Consider the following 18,159-nt stretch of genomic DNA (forward strand, 5'->3'; position numbering starts at 1 on the left):
AATGGATCTAGGCTGTCAGTCTGAAATTCAGATGTCCTGTAAGTGACCTCCCCAAATCAGTCTCCACTTTCGCCTCTTTCTTGTACCTGTTGTTTAGTAATCATTTTCCTGGCCCAGAAATAAGACAGAGTTCTGTTCATTTACGTGGTTTATTGTTGTAAACATTAAAATTGTCTTTCTTAAAGAAAGAATTTATCAGGAAAAAAAAATCAGCATCTCTAACTGTCGTACACCATAGAAAAAAAGGCAGTGACTCATCTCATGTGCCGTACTAGAAATATACAAAGAAAATACTACAGAATATGGCAATATTAAAATTCTTACTCAAACATAAAATAATATATTGACTGACAATTTTAGACATAAAAAACAAAAACAAAAAAATTCAAAGTGCTCAGTAATTTCCAGGGAGTTATGTATATTATAAGCACTCTGGAAACAGTCAAAAGCTGCTGCATGCAAGTTTTGTTTAGCTTTAGACAACAAAATAATCAAGATATAAACTTTCTTTTATCAACATCAACGGTACATACAACACTTACAAACAAGGAATGTTGGGCGGTGTTACAAACACTATGTGTCCCTTTTGTCAGGATTTTCCAATGTACTGATACTTGTGCCCACCTATTATACAATTGAGAAAAATGTTTAAGCTCAGATAACTACCAATCTTTATAAAATCTAACAGACTACATAGTGTCTGAAATACTATTTATATAATATAGACATTACTGAAGTAGCAAGTGCCTATAACATCTTCAACCTAGAATCACATGCTTGTCCCCTTTTTATGTAGTTATTTTCTTTTTTTTTTTTTGCAAACACACTTACTTTTTAGAATTTGTAATATTTATTCATAAATAGGCACAAAATAATTTAAAAAGCCAAACTGCATTGGATAAATTTACAAGCCTCTGCCTTCAATTCATGCCACCCACGCAACATTTAGTTTTACTATATATTACAGCTTTCTTTACAGCAGAAAACTTTGAAGTCTTGTTAAAGGGCAAAATAGGAGGGTCCCATTAAGGTGTGTGTGTGTGTGTGTGTGTGTGTGTGTGTGTGTGTGTGTTACATTTGTCTTAACTGCAACAAGCAAGCATGGCCAAACATTTCCCATCATACATTAGCAATCTTTCTTCTGAACAACAAACTGATTTTGAACTGATAATAAAAAGTTTATACCACTGTACTGTGTGCTGTCCGTTTTCTAAATCCAGGATGCCCCGGAGCCAAAATGCCCTTTCAGGTTCTGCCTGCAGGTTAGGAAATAGCGACAGTTTTTATTTGTGGTTTGTTTGTTTGTTTGTTTACTTAAGGGGTGAGGGCTAGGGGTCTACAGAAGGGAGATAAGGTGAACTGGACACTTCAACCAGCTCTCTGCCCATGTGACCAGCCCCCTCTGGATGTTATTTTTTTTTTCTTTCCAGTTCTTTGACGTGCTTGGGAGAAGGTCTTAGAAAGGTAAGGTGTCCAGGAAAAGTTTGTCAATTATTGCTGGTGGTGGTACCAAGTCTTCCAATTTCAGGTAGAAAATGCGCTGGAGGCCCTGTGTGCAAAGGGTGCGGAGTTCTGGCAGCTTCCCCAACAGTTTAGACAGGTAGTTGGGTCGGTTCAAACCCCCATTATTGAAAGTCACATGGTCTTTAAGACAATTTACAATTTTGTTTTGTAGCTCTTCCACTCTCTTGGGTTCCTTGAGCCCGTGTCTCTCTGCAGAAAATGCAACCAGAAACAAAAGAATGCAGAGGGGAGTTAGTCAGATGGCAGAATCAGAAAGAATCTGCGATTAGGGAAAGCCATGACCGGTCCCACCAGAGGAAGTTCGGAAGGGGAAGTGTCCTGCACCAGCAGTACTGACCTGTGACCATAGCCAGGGCAGCAATGCAGGAGAAGGCAGAAATGTCGATGTTCATATTCTGCAAGTTGGAGGAGAATTCAACAATGGAATCAATCCATTCCCCAAAGCCACGCACGCATTGCAACCTGTGCAAGACCACCCCATTGCAAAAGATGAGTTTACCCTCCACTGGGTTGGACCTGCAATTAATACCAAAGAGAGAGGGGAGAAAAAGAGAGAGAGAGAAGCTAAACAACTAATTACTTGAAGAGCAATAAATGAGGGATTTAAGAGGCACCTAATTACTGAAGAGTTAATAAAATGTAGACCAGTGGACCTTGAAAGGGTTTAATTTCATAACAATCAAGAACTCCCCTATCCCACCACCACTCCGGTCACCCAAGGCTCTGGGCTCACTCCTTCCCTTCTTCACCTTTGCTTTGTTTTTATCTTGCCTCCAACCCCAACCCTTTTCTCTTCCTTTCCTTTACTTCTGATCCCTCCTCCAGGCCTCATTCATTACCTGTATGCTAAGCGCAGAACAAATAATTCTAAGAAAGCTGATTCAAAAAGCAGGTCCTGGTCGGCTTTGGGCAGGTCAGCAAAGCCAGGGATCTTCTCTGCCCACCCTCTGATGATCTCCATAGAGCCGGTCAGGAGATCGTAGAACTGCTGGATATGTTGGGTATCATCTCCACTCATCTGATAGTCAGGGTTTGCCTGGAACTGGAATTTCATTTTAAAAAGCACTTAATGAGGTTCTCTAAAATATATAACCCGTGAAATTGCTAACCCCGTTTCTAGTAGGGGAGCCAGGTTTTTATAACAATTAAACCTCTCTCTGACCAGTAAGGAAATTAGATGTTCCGGGGCAATTAATTCAATTAGGGACGGTGCTATGAGGTCGCTGCTTTAAATATGTAAATTACCATTTCCATACAGACTAAATACAGTGCCATCCAGCCCTGGGAAACGTTCAGTCTTATCGCCACAAAACAATTGACACGGTAGTATTCATGCTAATCCCAGAGTGGGTCTTGCACGGAGGCGCCTTTTGCAAAGCTTAATAATATTGCAGTCGCTACTAGGTTTGGCCACACTCCCTCTGCCCAAAGCCTGCACATTTTTCACAGCTGGAGTAAAAGAAGAATTGCACCACTTGATCCCTGACCCGGGGACAACCCCCCCCCCCCATTGCCATCCCTTCCACCCCTCTTTTCACTCCCTGGCCCCAGACAAGTCAAGGGGGAGGGGAATGTATTCTAGTAACTTCGTAAAGTAGACTTGGGAAGGAAGGCTAGACTGTCTAGGTTTTGCCTTCCAGACCGCAGCTGGAGGGACTGTCGGACAATAATGGTTCACAAAGATTCAACCCCTCCGGTGTGTTCTCCGGTCTGTACTTTGAGCAGCACCACCTGTCTCCTGAAAACCTGCCCAAAGTTGTGAAGTATGTATTCTGCTGTTCCTCCTTTACCCTTGAGTTTGGGGGTGCTAAAGCTGGGTATAGGGAGAGGGTCCTGCCCATTTGTTGGCTTGTCCACATGATTGATATTCCCCCACCACCGGCTTCTTACCCTGGAATAGTCCAGGCTGGTCATTGCCGGATTGGAATCGACGTGGGCTCTGACGAGGGCACTGATCAGACTCACCGGAGGTGAGGGGGGAGAGGGATCCTGTGGGCTCTTCGGCTTCGAGGGTAAACGACCTCTCCGGCCTTTTAAACTGTCCGTGCGAACCACTGTAAAGGAATTACTCAAGGGTTAACGCTGTTCCCTTGAGCCCAGACTCAGCTGCCTCACGGCCTCCTCCCCGAGGGAACAGTGGAAGAAGCCCAACCTGGTGGTCCAGGGCTCCTCTGATTTTAAAGACTTTACTGACGAGAAGCATTAATAAATGGCGGGTTATTTTATACCTTCCTCCAACTGGGTCCTATACTTAAAGACAAGGAGGGCCGGGTGGCTTTCTTTAGAGGAGGGCATTTAGCAGTGGAATCCTGGAGTCAAGGGCGTGGGGAGTAAGGCAGGGACCGGAGTCCACAAGCAGCTGGTGGACTTTCAGGGGCGTGAAATGGAAGGTCAACAACTTGCCTCGACCTACCTTCTTTAACCATCCCAACAGCTAGGCACTTCTGAAACCGACAGTACTGACAACGATTTCGGCGGCGCTTGTCCACTGGGCAGTTTTTATTTGCTAAACACACATATTTCGCGTTTTTTTGCACCGTGCGCTGTAGAGGGAGAGAATGTAGGCCCCAAAATGATTATTTTTTTCACTCAAAGTCCAGCAAACTGGACACATTTTTTTAAAAAATGGCTTGGATCTGCATTCCTTCCCTACAAACATAAACACTACTCCTTCAATTTCTTTCTTTCTTTCTTTCTTTCTTTCTTTCTTTCTTTCTTTCTTTCTTTCCTTTTCTTTTTCTTTTCTTCCTATTTCCTTTCCTTTTCCTCCCCAGGGCATTTACCAGAAGAAAATTGATAGCGTTAACATTTGAGCTAACCTTACCGCTCCTTGCTGTGTTTTATATGCCAGGAGAAGGGGCAGGAGACGCTCAGTAAATACAAATCCGTGGGCATTCATATTATTTACATTCCTTGGAGACCTTCTCTATTTAAAATGATAAGATTATTCAATCAGGATGGCGAAATAAAGAGATCACTTAATTTGACCATAGGGAATTCTGTTCCACTTGGTTAGCTCAGACACGGTTCTCTGTCCTAACCAATTTCAATCTGAACAAGGAAGACAGCGCCTAACACATGCAAATAGCCCTCTTCCAACTCTGGCTCCAGCAATTTCGGGCTGGAGCCCGCCGGGGCCGCAGGTTGCTGTGGGGCGCGGGGGGCGGGGGGATGAAACCCTGACTCTACCAGTCTTTCTGATTTCTTTCCTTAGACACCCCCAAAGCCTCTTCCACAGCCTGTGAGTAGCTGCAGGGAACTCGAGCGGGGCTGCCGACCGGAAGGTGAGGGTACACTGCTGGGTCTCAGGTATAAGGACCGCTACCTGCCACCTCCGCCCTGTCTTGCTCACCTTAAAGAAACCTTTGCAGCCCTCACAAGTGCGAACACCGTAGTGCTGACAGGCCGCGTTGTCACCGCAAACAGCGCACAGACCCTCATTGGAGGGAGAGCCCCGGGACGGCGGCGAGGGCACCTGCGTGTCAAGCAACTGCGATGCGTGGCCGATCTGCAGGCCCGGGAAGCCCATGGATGCCGGCTTGCGAATGGGGTTGGGCACGGCGAAGGTCTGCCCATCCACTACGTGGTGGCTGCCCGCGGGCTCCGGGTTCATGGGGACGTGCAGAGGCCCGTCGAAGCGCATCTGGCAGCTAGACACAGGAGTGCCCGGGGGCGACTGCTTAAAGGAGAAGAGTGACAGGCGGGAGACAGGTGTCTTCCTCTGCTCGATCATATGCGTAGTGGCCACGTAGTTCTGGTGGAAGTTGTGAAGGGAGCCCGGATCGTCCCACATCGGGCTATGCTGCACCTGGAAGCTCGGGGTGCTGGGTGTCGGGGGCGAAGAGGGCTTGTAGTAAACCGACCCGCTGTGTGGCATCATCTCCTCGGACTGAGGGGGCAGGTGGCTGTGTTGCTGGTAGTTGTGCATCTGAATGTCTTCTACCTTAATGGAGGACTGCTGTCCGGACAGGGGCATTTGGTACAAGCAAGGTGGCTTGACGTCGTAGCCTGTGCTGTAGTTGTCCATAAAGGTACTGAAGCTGGGGAGAGAAGTGGTGGCAGTAATTTCAGTGTTGGTGAGGTCCATGCTAAACTTGACAAACTCTGGAGTTAAGAAATCGGAGCTGTATTCTCCCGAAGAGTGGTAACTGTAGCTCTGAGAAGCGGGGCTGGCTCCTTGAGGCGAGGACCCATACTGCGCCTGAACACAAGGCATGGCTGGAAACGAAACAGGGTGATATACACTCAGCCTGGTCAACTGAACACTTTCTTCCGGGCTCGGTCTACACCCGGGGCTACACCGGCAGCCCGCGGCGTCGGGGTTGGGGGTGGAGGGAGGCGGGGAGAGGATGGGGGTTTAGGGATGCAGGGGGAAGGGCAAAAGAGGTGGAACAGCGATGAAGAAAGGAAAGGGCTGATCCCGGGACGACCCAGAGCTGGAAAGCTGTTGAGGGTCTACACTCATTTCCAAACGCCCCCCCCCCGCGCTCCACCCCCTTCCCGCAGACAGTCCCACTCTGATGAGCTTCTTCTTTGAAGCTCAGGGTCGACAGGATTTCTAGAAGCCATGCTCTAGAAATGAAGTTGAATTGCACAATAAGAAAGTTGTCCTCTGTGACTATAAGGCACAGGGTTGGCCTGGAAAGATCCTGTTGCCCTGTTTTGTTTTGTTTTTCTGAGGGTATGGGGGAACTCAGGAAAGGTAATGAAAGATAAAGCTCACTGACCTTCAGCAGAGTTATTGGAGTTTTCGAGGAAATTAAAGGTGGACAGTGTCGTAATTCAGCGAAGGACAAAGTTTCCAAGATTTTAAAAAAGAGCTATTGGGAATCCAGCCCGTCAGATCTCCCTGAAATACAGACACAGGAAGTTTCAGGATGTCTTCCCACCGAGACTTGGGCTGGGCAGATGCAGACTCACTCAGCAGGCCCTTCAAGTGCTTCCTTGGAAATGAGTGTGAAGACTTTACCCAACAGCATCTTAAAATGAAATGTGCAGAGACAAGGTGGCTAAACAGCAGATAATGCCGCTCATCTCCCAGTGTAAATCCCTGCAGAGAAAGCATCCTGTGGGGAAATTATCCCATGAGTCTACCAGATACTGATCAATATAATGAATTGGCCCCTTTGCTGTAGATGGAAGGGCCTTTGTCATTCTACTTTATGTCAAACCTAAGAAGTCTGGGTAAAGGAAAAACACAGCATCAAAGCTTCCTCTTAATATCTCTCTTAGAGTCCAGTGGACTTTTCTCTTAGAAGGAGAAAGAAAGTTAAAAGAACTCGAGAGTAAACCGTGAAAAAAAAAATACAGATCCAACCCTTAGGAAACGTTAGCAAGGCCTGGACAACCAAACAGCCAATGTGGGAGCAAGTGTGTAGCTTTAGTAATTGCTTTTGGTTCAACACAGGATCTTAAGGGACAAGCGAATTGGTGTTCCTCCAGAGAACTGGATTTTCAACATCTTTAATGGCCCAGAGGTGATGAGAGAGATCTCTACTTTACCAGGAGTATCTTGGGTCAACTGCAGAGGGAAAGAAATATTACGCATATGATATTGGCACCAAAGTTAGAAGCACTTCTCAGCACAGCAAACTGGACACCTTCTCCACAATGCTTTCCACAGGCTGCCTACTTGCTGGGACAAGGCATTCTTGTGTCCTAGCTATTTTTTTTTTCAGATGTTCCCACTTGCAAGGCATTCTAGAGCATAGACGATCTTGTTGATAAAGTAAAGAAACCTGAACACCCTCTCCTTTGCTCCCTCCCCTCTCCGCCCCCCCCCCCACTTCTTCCACAATCTTGCTTTGCTTCAAGGAGCGGAGAAGGTTAACAAGACAAACCAGAGGACTTTTGCTTTATCTCCCCACCCCCATCCGCCGCCGCCCTTGAAAATATGTCTGTTCTGGATATTAACCCGTGGCTATGTCACAGTTTCATAACCGTATTCTTTACCTCACGCACACACTGACACACTATCCAAGGACAACATATATCAAAACCAGTCATTTCAGGCAACTTCGCTACAGGACCCTCTACCGACACTACCCTTACTCGACGATATCCGGGAAACCTCCACCAGCGGGCGAGCCGAGCGACACTGTTCCCAAGCAACACGTAAACTTTCTCTCCCGGACTGTTTCCCACATGTTCGCGAGATGGAGCCTCCTCAAGCCACAATCAATTTCACACCAAGAGCAAACTTTGCGCACATCTCCACCGGCAAGTCCGCTTCTCCTAAAACTGTGGGAGTCCCCTTGCCACATCCACCAATGAGAAGCCTGGAAACCTCTGCCGGCAGCCAACTCCCCCCCCTTTACGCTAGCACCGGAGTTCCAGCAGAGGCTCGGCGGAGCTGCGCGCGCCCACTCGCCATCCCCCTTCCCCAGCCCCTTCGCGCTCCGCGGCTCGGGCGACCACTTGCAGAGAACCCGTTCCCTGGTACGCGGAGACCGGGAGGACGCGTGACCGCGGGCGGCCCCGCCGCAGCTACTCACTTGTCCGCTCTCTTCATTCATTCAACTCCGCCGAAGTGCAGTTCCCTCCGGGAGCAGAGGAGCCCGGGTCCGCGGGAGCGCTGCGGAAGCGGGGCGCGGAGAGCCACACGCAGCCAGCCCGGCCGCAGGAGAGGGAGGCAGCCAGCGGGGCCGGAGAGAGGGACGCGGAGCTGTGCGGAGCCGCGGGGCGGACTGGCCCTGGCCGCCAATGTGCCTTTGTTTATGTGGCTCGAGCTGCTGCTGCCAACATGCACCTAAAGTCTGCGCGCGTCAGCCCGCGTCAGCGGCCCGCGGTCCAATCGCCGAGCCGCCGCGCTCCCCGGACTCCTGGCCCGCGCTCGCTTTGGTATATTTCCGACCTGACGTCACGACTGGGGCTGATTTTAAGGTGGGAACGGTTCACCTTGGTAGCCCACTTGGGTGGATTTTTTTTTTTTCCGAAAGAAGTGTGACTTCTGCAACCCAGGTCCGTGAAGTCCGTGGTGATGCTACGCTCCACCTGCCCCTCCCCCGCCCCAGACCTTGCGTCCTCACACGTGGGGAGGGTGCAACAAAAGCTTGAACGGAAAAGAACACTCGCGTGGGCCAGGTAGCTAGCACCTGGGCCGAGAGGGCAGAGGTGTGCCTTGCAGCTCCCCAACATACCCTCCTCACACCCTTTAGCAGAAGTGGAGACAGTTGTCCCGTGGCTCGTAACTCTCCAAAGACTTGGGCGTTAGATGGGATTCCCCTAGTCCGTGCATCCCCCTTCTCCCTTTTTAAAAACCCACTCTTCCTCCCGCTTCGAAGGATGAGAGGTCAGGCCCTTTCCCCTTCTTTACAGAAACTAAAAAGACGTACTATCTAAAGCAATGTGGGAGGAAGGAGGGTAGACAGTGAGCCAAGTCTTAGAGGACCCCACAAGTAGGAGTGAACTGTTGCCAGCTTTCTCTCGCAGACAATACATTAAAGGATCCGGCAACAGGTGCGCCTCCAGCCCAGAGGTGATCTGAACCATCGCCCCCAAGCCCCTCGGTCAACTCTTGACAGAGTTGACATTTCGCTGTGCCCACCAAGCCCTTCAGTCCCTTTCACAGGTTTCTGAAACGCAGGGGCTGTCGTGCCTGCAACCAAGAAGAAAGCATGGAGGGAGAAGCAGCAAGGGGAGTGGAGCTCGAGGCGGGGTGGGTCTCGCCCAAAACGGAGAGTATGTGCCCATTGCCCCAGCCCAGGGTCCGGGTGAACTGTGGGAGCGTGCCCTACCCCCGCGTTCCTCTCAATCGCCTCCAGCTCCGCTCTGCAAGACAATCCGCTCCCCCTCCTCCCAAGCGCGTGGATCTTTCTAGCAAAGGAATCGCAGATCCTCCAGAGGGCTAACCCTACTCCCAGTACCCCCGTGAAGCTGGCCAGACAGGCCTCTTCGGGTTTCTCTCAAGACCAGGAAGGGACTGAGGCCAAGGGAGAGCGACTTTGTAGGGTCCCCTTCTTCTCCCAGGACAGCGCTCCTCCTCCCCTTCTCCCGAGCGTTGGCTCGCTCCCAAGCTACCCGGGCGAGCGGTGTGTGTGTGTGTGTGTGTGTGTGTGTGTGTGTGTGTGTGTGTGTGTGCGCGTGCGTGTGTGTGTGTGTGTGTGTGTGTGTGTGTGTGCAATATACACCTCGGCCCCCTCTCGGTGATCCTAACACCCCGGGAGAACACCGCGGAACTCTCGGGGTTGTGGGGTTGCTCATTCCTAGCCTGCACCTCCGCCTTTGCCAGCTCCAAGCTGAGCGAGCCTGTGGCTGCAGAGGCGTTGCCATCGGGTGCCCTGCGGCTGCCCAGACAAGCCGCGGGCTCCACTGTGCATCGGCCTCCGGGAAACCTACGTGACCACCTTAAGTTTCCCCCAGATGTTGCGGCTGCCTCTCCAGCTGCTGCCGCTACGGCTCAGCGGTGCCCTAATGGGCGCGAGGAAAAAAAAAAAAAAAAAAATCCAGGAAGTGGGGGTGCAAGAGGGGGGCAGGGTGAAGAACAACTTATTAGTGTGAGCTCGGCAGCGTCAGCGCCCCGTGGGCAGGAGCGATTCCACGCGAACGAAAGGGAAAAAGTGAGAGTTTGGAGAGCAATGGAGAAGGAAGGGGTGGGGGTGGCGGTGACGCAGGGGCGCAGGCATTGACGCACCGGCCAGGCTGGGCCCAAAATAGAAGCAACTCCAGCTCACAGGCGCCCTCCCGGGTTCCCTTCCCCTTCCGTGAGGGAGCAGGGTGCGGTCACCAGGAGCTTTCCTTGATCCTCGCGGTGGGCCAGGTTCCCGGCAGCTATCTTCAGACAGTCGGAAACCCAAGCTTAGCGACACTGGGGTGGAAGTTATTATTTTTTAATACAGTTCCAGGAGAGCGGGTATCAGGAGTTTAAGGTCGTAGCCACAGACCTCCCTACACAAAAGCGGCTAAGTAGATATGTTGCCCTCTGCAAGCTTCTCTCCCCGAGTCATTAAAAACACATTCAGTTTAGGTTGAGTTGAGTCTGGGGACATTTTAAAAATGCTCTCCTAGAGTGAGGAAAGAGGGCCTGGAGTTCTTATACTGAACACCAAGGAGCAAGCACAGTAACGAGGGTTTTTCTTTAGCAACCTCCAGTGCTTGGTTTCCTGATAAGAAAAGCCTTTGCTCAAGGCTTGTTATACCCAAGATCAAAAGGCAGAGGTCTTAGCAGTTTACTACAATAGTAAGTGAGAATAGGGTAATTATAATATGTAAATGAGAGGAAGTGAAGACTTTTTTTCATCCAAGTGTGAGTTTTCCCTCTTTTCAAATTTGCGTTCAGCTTCCCTGGATGTTACTACGACTGAGGAAAGATTCATAAACTCATTTAAAGTAATTCTTGGCTGGGACTATTCTACGGTTGGAGTCTGGCATGTGCTCTAGGTGCACACATCGGAAAGTTTAAAAGGGCCATGATCAAAACCTCAGTCCGCTGTCCCGTTCCCCCGCCCCCCCCCCCCCCCCACACACACACACACTTGATTGGAAGGGACGAAGCTGCAGGAGCAAAGACAAGGTCTGCAATTGACTGATCTTGTCAGTAGGGGGCCTGACTCCACAATGTTCAAGAGACAATCTCCCACACAAACACACAAGCACGCGTGCTTCACACACACACACACACACACACACACACACACACTTAGCTATTTACTACTTAGGCTAACTAAGCCTCGGGAGAAAAGTCTGCAGGCCCAAATGTTCATATTGTGTTGGAATTCATAAACAACGACAACTCTTTTATTTTTTCTATATTCTCCAAAAGGGAAACAGTTTAACACATGGAATTAGGTTTACAATGGATTTTCTTTATTTCCTCCTGCCCGTGTTTAACTCACTGTTAGGTCACAGAGGGAAAAAAACCAAAATGGTAATAAAATCTCTCATTTTATCTCAAAGCAGTTCAAATTGGCATATAGTTTGGAAAAATGAAAGCATGTTTTAAAATCCTATGATTACATGTTTAAATAAATTATAGTTGAGAAGAGAATTCCTGTGGGTATATTTGCTAGTACATAAGAGAATGCTTTTGTGCATAGAGGTTTAATTACACATATAATGGAATCAAAATGTAGAATTGAACAACCTTTCAGAAAATGTTAAAACGATGCTTTAGGCTAAAAGAAACTGAAATTCTACATTTATATGGCTGCAACTCTTCTGCATTCTTACACATAAATATTTCAAATAAAGTATTTTATAACTCAATTAAAATGACAATAGTGTTTTTTTCAGGGTTCAGAGTCTGTTAGAACTTTAAATTATTGCCACGTTTAAATGTGTAAAGTTTCCCCATTAATAAAGGTCTATTTTCTTAATAATTTAAAATAATGGAAGCAAAGAATTAATGCTATGCATAGTAGGTCCCCCTTGTGTAAATTATGTTATTGCTATTAATAAATATAATGATGAGACCTTAAAAAACATTGATGAAGGTAATGCTGTTATATTACTTTTCATGATACTAGCACATACTAAGCCATACATATCTGCTTGTACATAAAAATATATTTCCATTAAAAATCAGTATAAGTGAAAATAAACTCACATCTAAACCTATGTATTTTATTTTTTGCATGGCTAAGCAGATTATACTTAATAAAACTGAGCTCTTGGTATAATTTAGAGAGCAAACATAAGTGTAATCCCATCGGATTTTCTATTTTAATGCATGGGGGAGAGGCCTCTGGGGGGTTGATTTCAGAATTCTCCCCAAATGAATTCAGAGGTCTCACAATGCAAATACAATGAAATGGACATACCTGTTATGCCGTGTTGCAAGAGTTGAGACAACTTCAAGATATATATATTTTTTTTTACTGTGTAGGTATTGGAACTTATAAGCATTGAAGTGAGATGTGTTTTAAATTATGTTTGAACAAACCCACATTCACAGTCTTTGTTGTTATTTGGTAAGCAGTCTTCCAGAAGTGACAGAAAAAAAAATGAATTTTCACTTTAAAACATCTGGTTCTCTAAAGATAGAAATTAGTATTAAAGATGTTTTATTGTTTTGCTTTTGCCATTTCATTTGCAATCATGGGCTATTAATCAACCAAACTGCCCCTTTCCTACGGGACACTTGGAGAAGTCAACAGCTTCTCTGATATCCACATAGATACGGGCAGCTTTTATTCAGTTTTACCCAGCCTGTTTTTCACCAAGACCATGGGTTTTTTAAATGTCTTACTTTAATTCAGAACTCAATTCTAGAAAATGTGTAAAGATGTGCCGAAGTAAACAGCACTTTTTTCTAGAAGCTTCTACTTATAAATTAAAATCATAAAACTGAACATATGGTAAAGCCTCATGCCACTCAAAAACTATTTTACATAATAAAAATCTTTGGGTTTTTTTTTTCCTTAATACTTGGCTTACAGTGGCCCTCTCCTAATACTTGCTTTTATAAAGATGACTTAATATTTTTCTTATGAAAAAATTCTTTTTTATTAAAAAGAAGAATACTTTTGGTTTTAGAATTTATTTGCTCATTTCAGTAAGCATTGGAGATATTAAAACACATTTAAAATTCTGAAAACAAAGTTATATGCTATTATAAAAGGCATCTGAAATTCTATCAACAGCCAATGACATTAGTTATTCTAACAGTATTAGATAAAATTCTTTAAACAGATAAAATATATTCTTTAAACACAGAAAATATATATGTTTTCCAATAGTTCTATGTAAATCTCAGACAGCCAGTTTTTGTTCTACTTTTAATAAGAAAATAACCACATTTTATTTTTTACTCTCAAGCTAATTGGTAAAGAACCTCTTATTTTAATGAAAAAGAAAATAAGGTATTGATATATTCAACAAAGACATATATGCCCTTTTCTTCATCATAATTCTCAATTATCAAACTTACAATTTGAACACTACAAAAGTAACTTATAGCAAGGACCCTTATAGTGATAAGAAATAAATCTAATTACCATATCCTTTGAATAGATGTAATATAAATTTCATTGCTCACTTAAAAGTTCTAAAGTTAACAGCATAAACTTGAAGTTGAGTAATTATGTAATCCTTATATAGACACTTATTAAAGTATTTATACATATTATCTTAAATCTACATCTATCATTTTGCCAATTAAAATTAGGACTTTAATTGCAATTAAGTAATTTAATTGCCAATTGAACAGCAAAATTGCTAAGTGACTAATTTTAATGCCTATTTTAATTACCAATCATGACTGGGGAGGGAGCTAATCAAGTTACATCAAGCAGTACAGAGTAACGATGTGAAAAAAAGGAGAACAAACACTCAAGGCTACACGCTTTTAAAAAAGAAACATAAATTAAATAAATGCAAACACAATCTGATAAATGGATAAAAATACTGTATTTCAGTATCTGAATACAGAACATGAAAAAGAACAAGGTTAATTAAAGAAAGAGCGCCTGTCAATCTTCAGTCAAAGTCAGGGCAACCCAAGTCCATTTTTATATGGTGTCTGTATGGCACTCATACCAACCCATATACAGACAAAGCTGCATGCTGAAGAGGATGAGAGACCACTTCCTGCTTGACTGGGGTAATGTGACACAGGGCCACTTTCTTTTCTAATGAAATGCTCATAAAAGAGAGAAACAAGCTTCCAATGCAACAACAAGGGTTTTGAGTTTGAAAACAGACTCAAGTGCAATGGGGTCCACACTCTTTCCTGATGACTCAACCCCACTTAGCTGAATGGAGAGTTTTTACCAGAATCCTAATGCCTATTTCTAACTGATCACATGCTGCCTTGAGAAAACCATAAACTTAGTAGAACTTAAAGATCACAAATGTATCTGTAAGAAGAAAATGGAAATAGAATTACTTAGTGCCATCAGAAACACAGAAATATTTTCTTGGCCAACCCATGCATATTTTTTCAAAAGTTTTCCCGACTAAACAAATTCTCCAATTAACAACATGGAAGGGCAACTCTGAAAAGATAAGTTTAAGTTTGGCCACTCAAAAGCAAAACAGAAAGGCATTTCCTAGTGGACAGGGCAGTGGCAGTTCTGGTCCCTTGGCAATCAGAGACATGATTTGGAATACAGTATACATCTATCAACTCTTTAAGTTGAAATGATGCCATAAGCTCTTAGGTTTGTGGCTGTGTACGTAGACAAAACCATGCCTAGTGTGTATCTGTAAAGGTGCCCGAGAGTATCAGTTCAATGTACACGTGAGACAGACAACTGCAGACAGACAGACAGACAGCACAAGAGTGGGGCTTGAGAGTTTGCTTCACCTCTGAGACAAAGCCCAGGAGGCCTCTTGGCCTGGATCTGAAGGAAGAACACTTTAATAATCACAGGGCTTGACAAAAGGTTGCAGTGTCTGCCCGTGACACTAACAGCTTTATAAGGCAGGTTCTGTGTGACTGATTAAGGGACACTGTCAATTCACAGGACATGAAGATGGAGTCATTATTGACAAGTTGACCCCTGGTCTGGGTTTAAATTCATAGAGTGTTGGTGCTACAGAACAAACTAAAACCTCACCTAGCAAAGATTATGGAAAACAACCCCAGCAAAGACTCTTGCCGGAAGGGAGACAGTCTAAGATGTTCTGTATAAGAGTCTTTGCTATATAAATAGGCAAACGGCGTTAGATAGGATTACAGAATGTCTGAACTAGCCCAATCACTGCTTCACAAACCATCAGCCATTATAAGGTGTGTGTGTCCAGGGGATGAGGGTGTCATCTTGGCCTTTCAAAATGATCCTGAAAGGACATGATATATAAACTTTTGAAATGTTAGTTATCACTTTCTGAAATGTATAAAACTAAAAATAAACACATTTTTAGACTGTTCATGTCTATTTTATATATTTTGGTAGTCTAGTCTATCGGTTCACGTGAACATTTTACATTTTGTTGAATGCAAAAAAAAAAAAAAAAAAAAACCCTAAACCCTATATATTATGTTTCTAGCTTTATGATATCCCTTCATAAGTAAAAGTAGACGTGAAATTAAAGTGTGAATAATACTTTAATTTGTAATCTTAGGTTATTCCTTGTCTTTTACTGTGATCTGCATCTGTGAATCAAAAATACAAGGTATAGTAAAAAGACAATCATGTTTATAATCCAAGCTTACAGGCAGTTACAACATTTTATTAGTCACTAGGTTTTAAAATCTAATGTGAAGTATTATTAAGCCATTCAGTAGGATCTAAATGATGACTTCGGTGTGTTGATACTGACATCCTGAGAAGAAAAAAATTATTATATTCACATTATATCCACAACCAAGGCTTGGATTAAGACACAGAGAAAGAGTAGGGTACAGGAACTGGTTTGCAGAAAGAATTCTAGTTAGTTTTAAGTTCATTGTTTCTTAGAACTGTTTTCTTAAGAGTTGAAGTACGATTTTGTTGGTTCAACGTGAGAATTTCATATATGTAATAAGATTTAGGAATAACACTGAGACAAATCCTAGGAGTCCTTGAATTTTCTGGCTTTGAAGTGTAGTGTTCTTATAGAACTCGTAAGTTTAACTAACTCCGGAAGTTGTGTTTTCCACCTCTCCACACCTCACCTGTTAGTAGGTAGAATGGCAATTTCCAAGATCAGTTTTGTTAAACTTTATCAATTATGCATGTCTATAGATGGAAGAGGGTGGAGGAAGAAGATGCAGAAACCGATTTTTACTGCCAGAATGATGTGATAGGGTCCCTCAGACTACCAATAGTTGATTATAGAATTTGAAATGTAGCTCTGTAACTCAATTTATACCACAGCAATCGGGCGATGCTATCTTCCTGTTGTTATAACGCATCAGGTCAAGGGATATAAATTGTACCAGGTAATTCATTTTGCTGTTCAGAGAGTCATTAGGTTCCTCCCAGAATATATATGATTGATATCCCTAGAGGTGAAAGGCTAAAGGAACCATATGGCAACATGTTGCATTCCGTATGTTATCTGCCCATCCGTGCTTAAGCTGCCATTAGCAACATCTGTACCTTACAGAAATCCAGCTGCGCCGACGACGGCTGACGAAATTGTACTGGGTGGGGGGTGGGGGGTGGGGGGGGGAGGGAAGATCTAGCTTAGCGCCATTAACTCCAGACTTAGAGTCTATCTACCAGGACGAATGGAAGCCTTCACAATTAGAGGAGACAACACAAATGCTTTATTAAAGTTTAATTCTGAACTCCCAATTAGCGAAAGTGCGTTACAAATCGATTGCAATTTCCTAGAAGACGCAGCAAAGTTCTCCGCAGCCTGCTTGCCTGCCACGTGCGAGGGGCTGCGGAGCAGCCGGAAGGACCGGGCTCAAGGCTGGCCTCCGGGGCCAACAAGTCCCTAAAAGTACCTGCCAGGGCGACAGTGGGGCTCGGGAGAGCCAGGGTGGGAGTCGGAGGGCCTCCGGATCGGGGAAACACGGGGAAGGAGTGGCCCGGGAGGGTTTAGGGAGGAGGGCGACAGGGTGCCCGTGTCGCGCCGGCCTCTCTGGACTGGTCTCATTGAAGTTTCTCTCCCGCTCTGGCGCTCCACACCCACTTCGGCTTCCTGCCCCGGCGCGGGCCACCGCGGGGACAGAAGTCGGGGAAGGGCCGCCCCCGGGCCTCCCGGAGCCCCCAGCCCGGTCCAATACACGTTACCTGCCCAGCGCTCCCGGCCCCAGGTCGCCGAGTCCCCGGGCGCGGAGTGGTCGAGCAGCCCAGCTCCAGCTCGTCCTGCAGTCCGGGCGCGCGGCAGGGAGAGCGGACCGCCGAGCTGAGCCCCGGGGCGGAGGCCGTGGCTGAGGCCCGCCACCCCCGCGGGGGGCGCGGGGCCGAGGGCGGGGGGCTGCCGAGCGGCCCGCGGAGGCCCCGGAGGCGCGCGCTCCGGTTCATTGTCGCCGCCCGCGCGCACCCCGCGCCCTCGGCCCCGCGGCCAAGCGCGTCAGCGGCCCCGTCAGCCCGGCCGGGCTCCGTGACGCGTGCAGCCGGCGCTATAAATAACCCGCCGCCCGCCCGGGCGCCCTGCCAGTGACGCCGGCCTGGCGGGAGGAGCGGCCGCGGAAACAATGACCCACCGCGCCCTGCCGCCAGGCCGCAGGCCCAGCCCTCCGCGCTCCCCGCCCGATGGAGGGGCTGCCCCACCCTCTAGCCGCAGAGCGCCAACCGGGACACCCCTGGCTCAACTCCTCTGCAAGTTCCAACCAAGTTGATTTTAAACGTTTCGACGCTTCTCCACCCCAACTCCCTCTCCACTACAAAGTCCAGTGTACTTTGGGGATAGGAAATTGTCAGTGAAAACCCCCAAATAAAGAAGAACTTGGCGTCTTAAATGTCTGCCCGAGCTACTTTTAAGCCACTGTGCCCCCCGAGGGTCCAGAAGAAGCAGCGAGGCCTGGGTTCCAGGACTCACCATCTCAGCCCCACTGTCCTTTCTTTACATCTTTGTGGCCTTCAGGATGGCGCAACCTGTTGTGATCTTCCAAGTCTGGTCCTTTGGCCGTTGGAAGTCCAGTCAAGGCTGCCATCTAAAGGGGCTTTCTCTGCAGGTAAATATTTCTGCAGACTTCCATTGCCATCTCCATCTTCAGGCGTTTCTGTCACAACACTCCCTGACGCGTGTCTTATTCATCAAGGTTCCCGTAGATGAATGAAGATCAGCTACTCTGCTGGAATTATCAATTATCAGTCG

The 18,159-nt window shown here is 46.4% G+C and overlaps 2 protein-coding genes across 6 annotated transcripts; both read right to left on the reverse strand.

Annotated features, from left to right (window-relative positions):
* Window positions 1–130: 130 nt before the first annotated feature.
* Nr4a2 (nuclear receptor subfamily 4, group A, member 2) lies at window positions 131–17,304 on the reverse strand. 5 transcript variants are annotated; one of them, XR_003951343.1, is made up of 8 exons: window positions 8,019–8,387; window positions 6,252–6,373; window positions 4,877–5,742; window positions 3,938–4,067; window positions 3,415–3,578; window positions 2,364–2,566; window positions 1,862–1,919; window positions 131–1,713 (listed from the first exon to the last, which is right to left on the reverse strand). XR_003951343.1 is itself a non-coding variant. In XM_011239033.3 (8 exons), the coding sequence occupies exons 3-8, from the start codon at window positions 5,738–5,740 to the stop codon at window positions 1,457–1,459; spliced, it is 1,797 nt and encodes a 598-aa protein (XP_011237335.1). In that variant the 5' UTR covers window positions 5,741–5,742; window positions 6,252–6,373; window positions 7,576–7,709; the 3' UTR covers window positions 131–1,456. The 5 variants fall into 5 exon arrangements, 4 of the variants coding, with proteins under 4 accessions (XP_011237335.1, XP_011237336.1, NP_001132981.1 ...); XM_011239033.3 differs by lacking the exon at window positions 8,019–8,387 and adding an exon at window positions 7,576–7,709 and having other exon boundaries at window positions 1,862–2,040; XM_011239034.3 differs by lacking the exon at window positions 8,019–8,387 and adding an exon at window positions 7,570–7,655 and having other exon boundaries at window positions 1,862–2,040.
* Window positions 16,635–17,995, reverse strand: LOC105244150 (collagen alpha-1(III) chain-like). Its single transcript, XM_017319363.1, has 3 exons — window positions 17,909–17,995; window positions 17,409–17,615; window positions 16,635–17,307 (listed from the first exon to the last, which is right to left on the reverse strand). The coding sequence occupies exons 1-3, from the start codon at window positions 17,993–17,995 to the stop codon at window positions 16,831–16,833; spliced, it is 771 nt and encodes a 256-aa protein (XP_017174852.1). The 3' UTR covers window positions 16,635–16,830.
* Window positions 17,996–18,159: the final 164 nt, after the last annotated feature.

Source organism: Mus musculus, chromosome 2 (genome assembly GCF_000001635.26).
Source record: "Mus musculus strain C57BL/6J chromosome 2, GRCm38.p6 C57BL/6J".
Classification (NCBI taxonomy): Eukaryota; Metazoa; Chordata; class Mammalia; order Rodentia; family Muridae; genus Mus; species Mus musculus.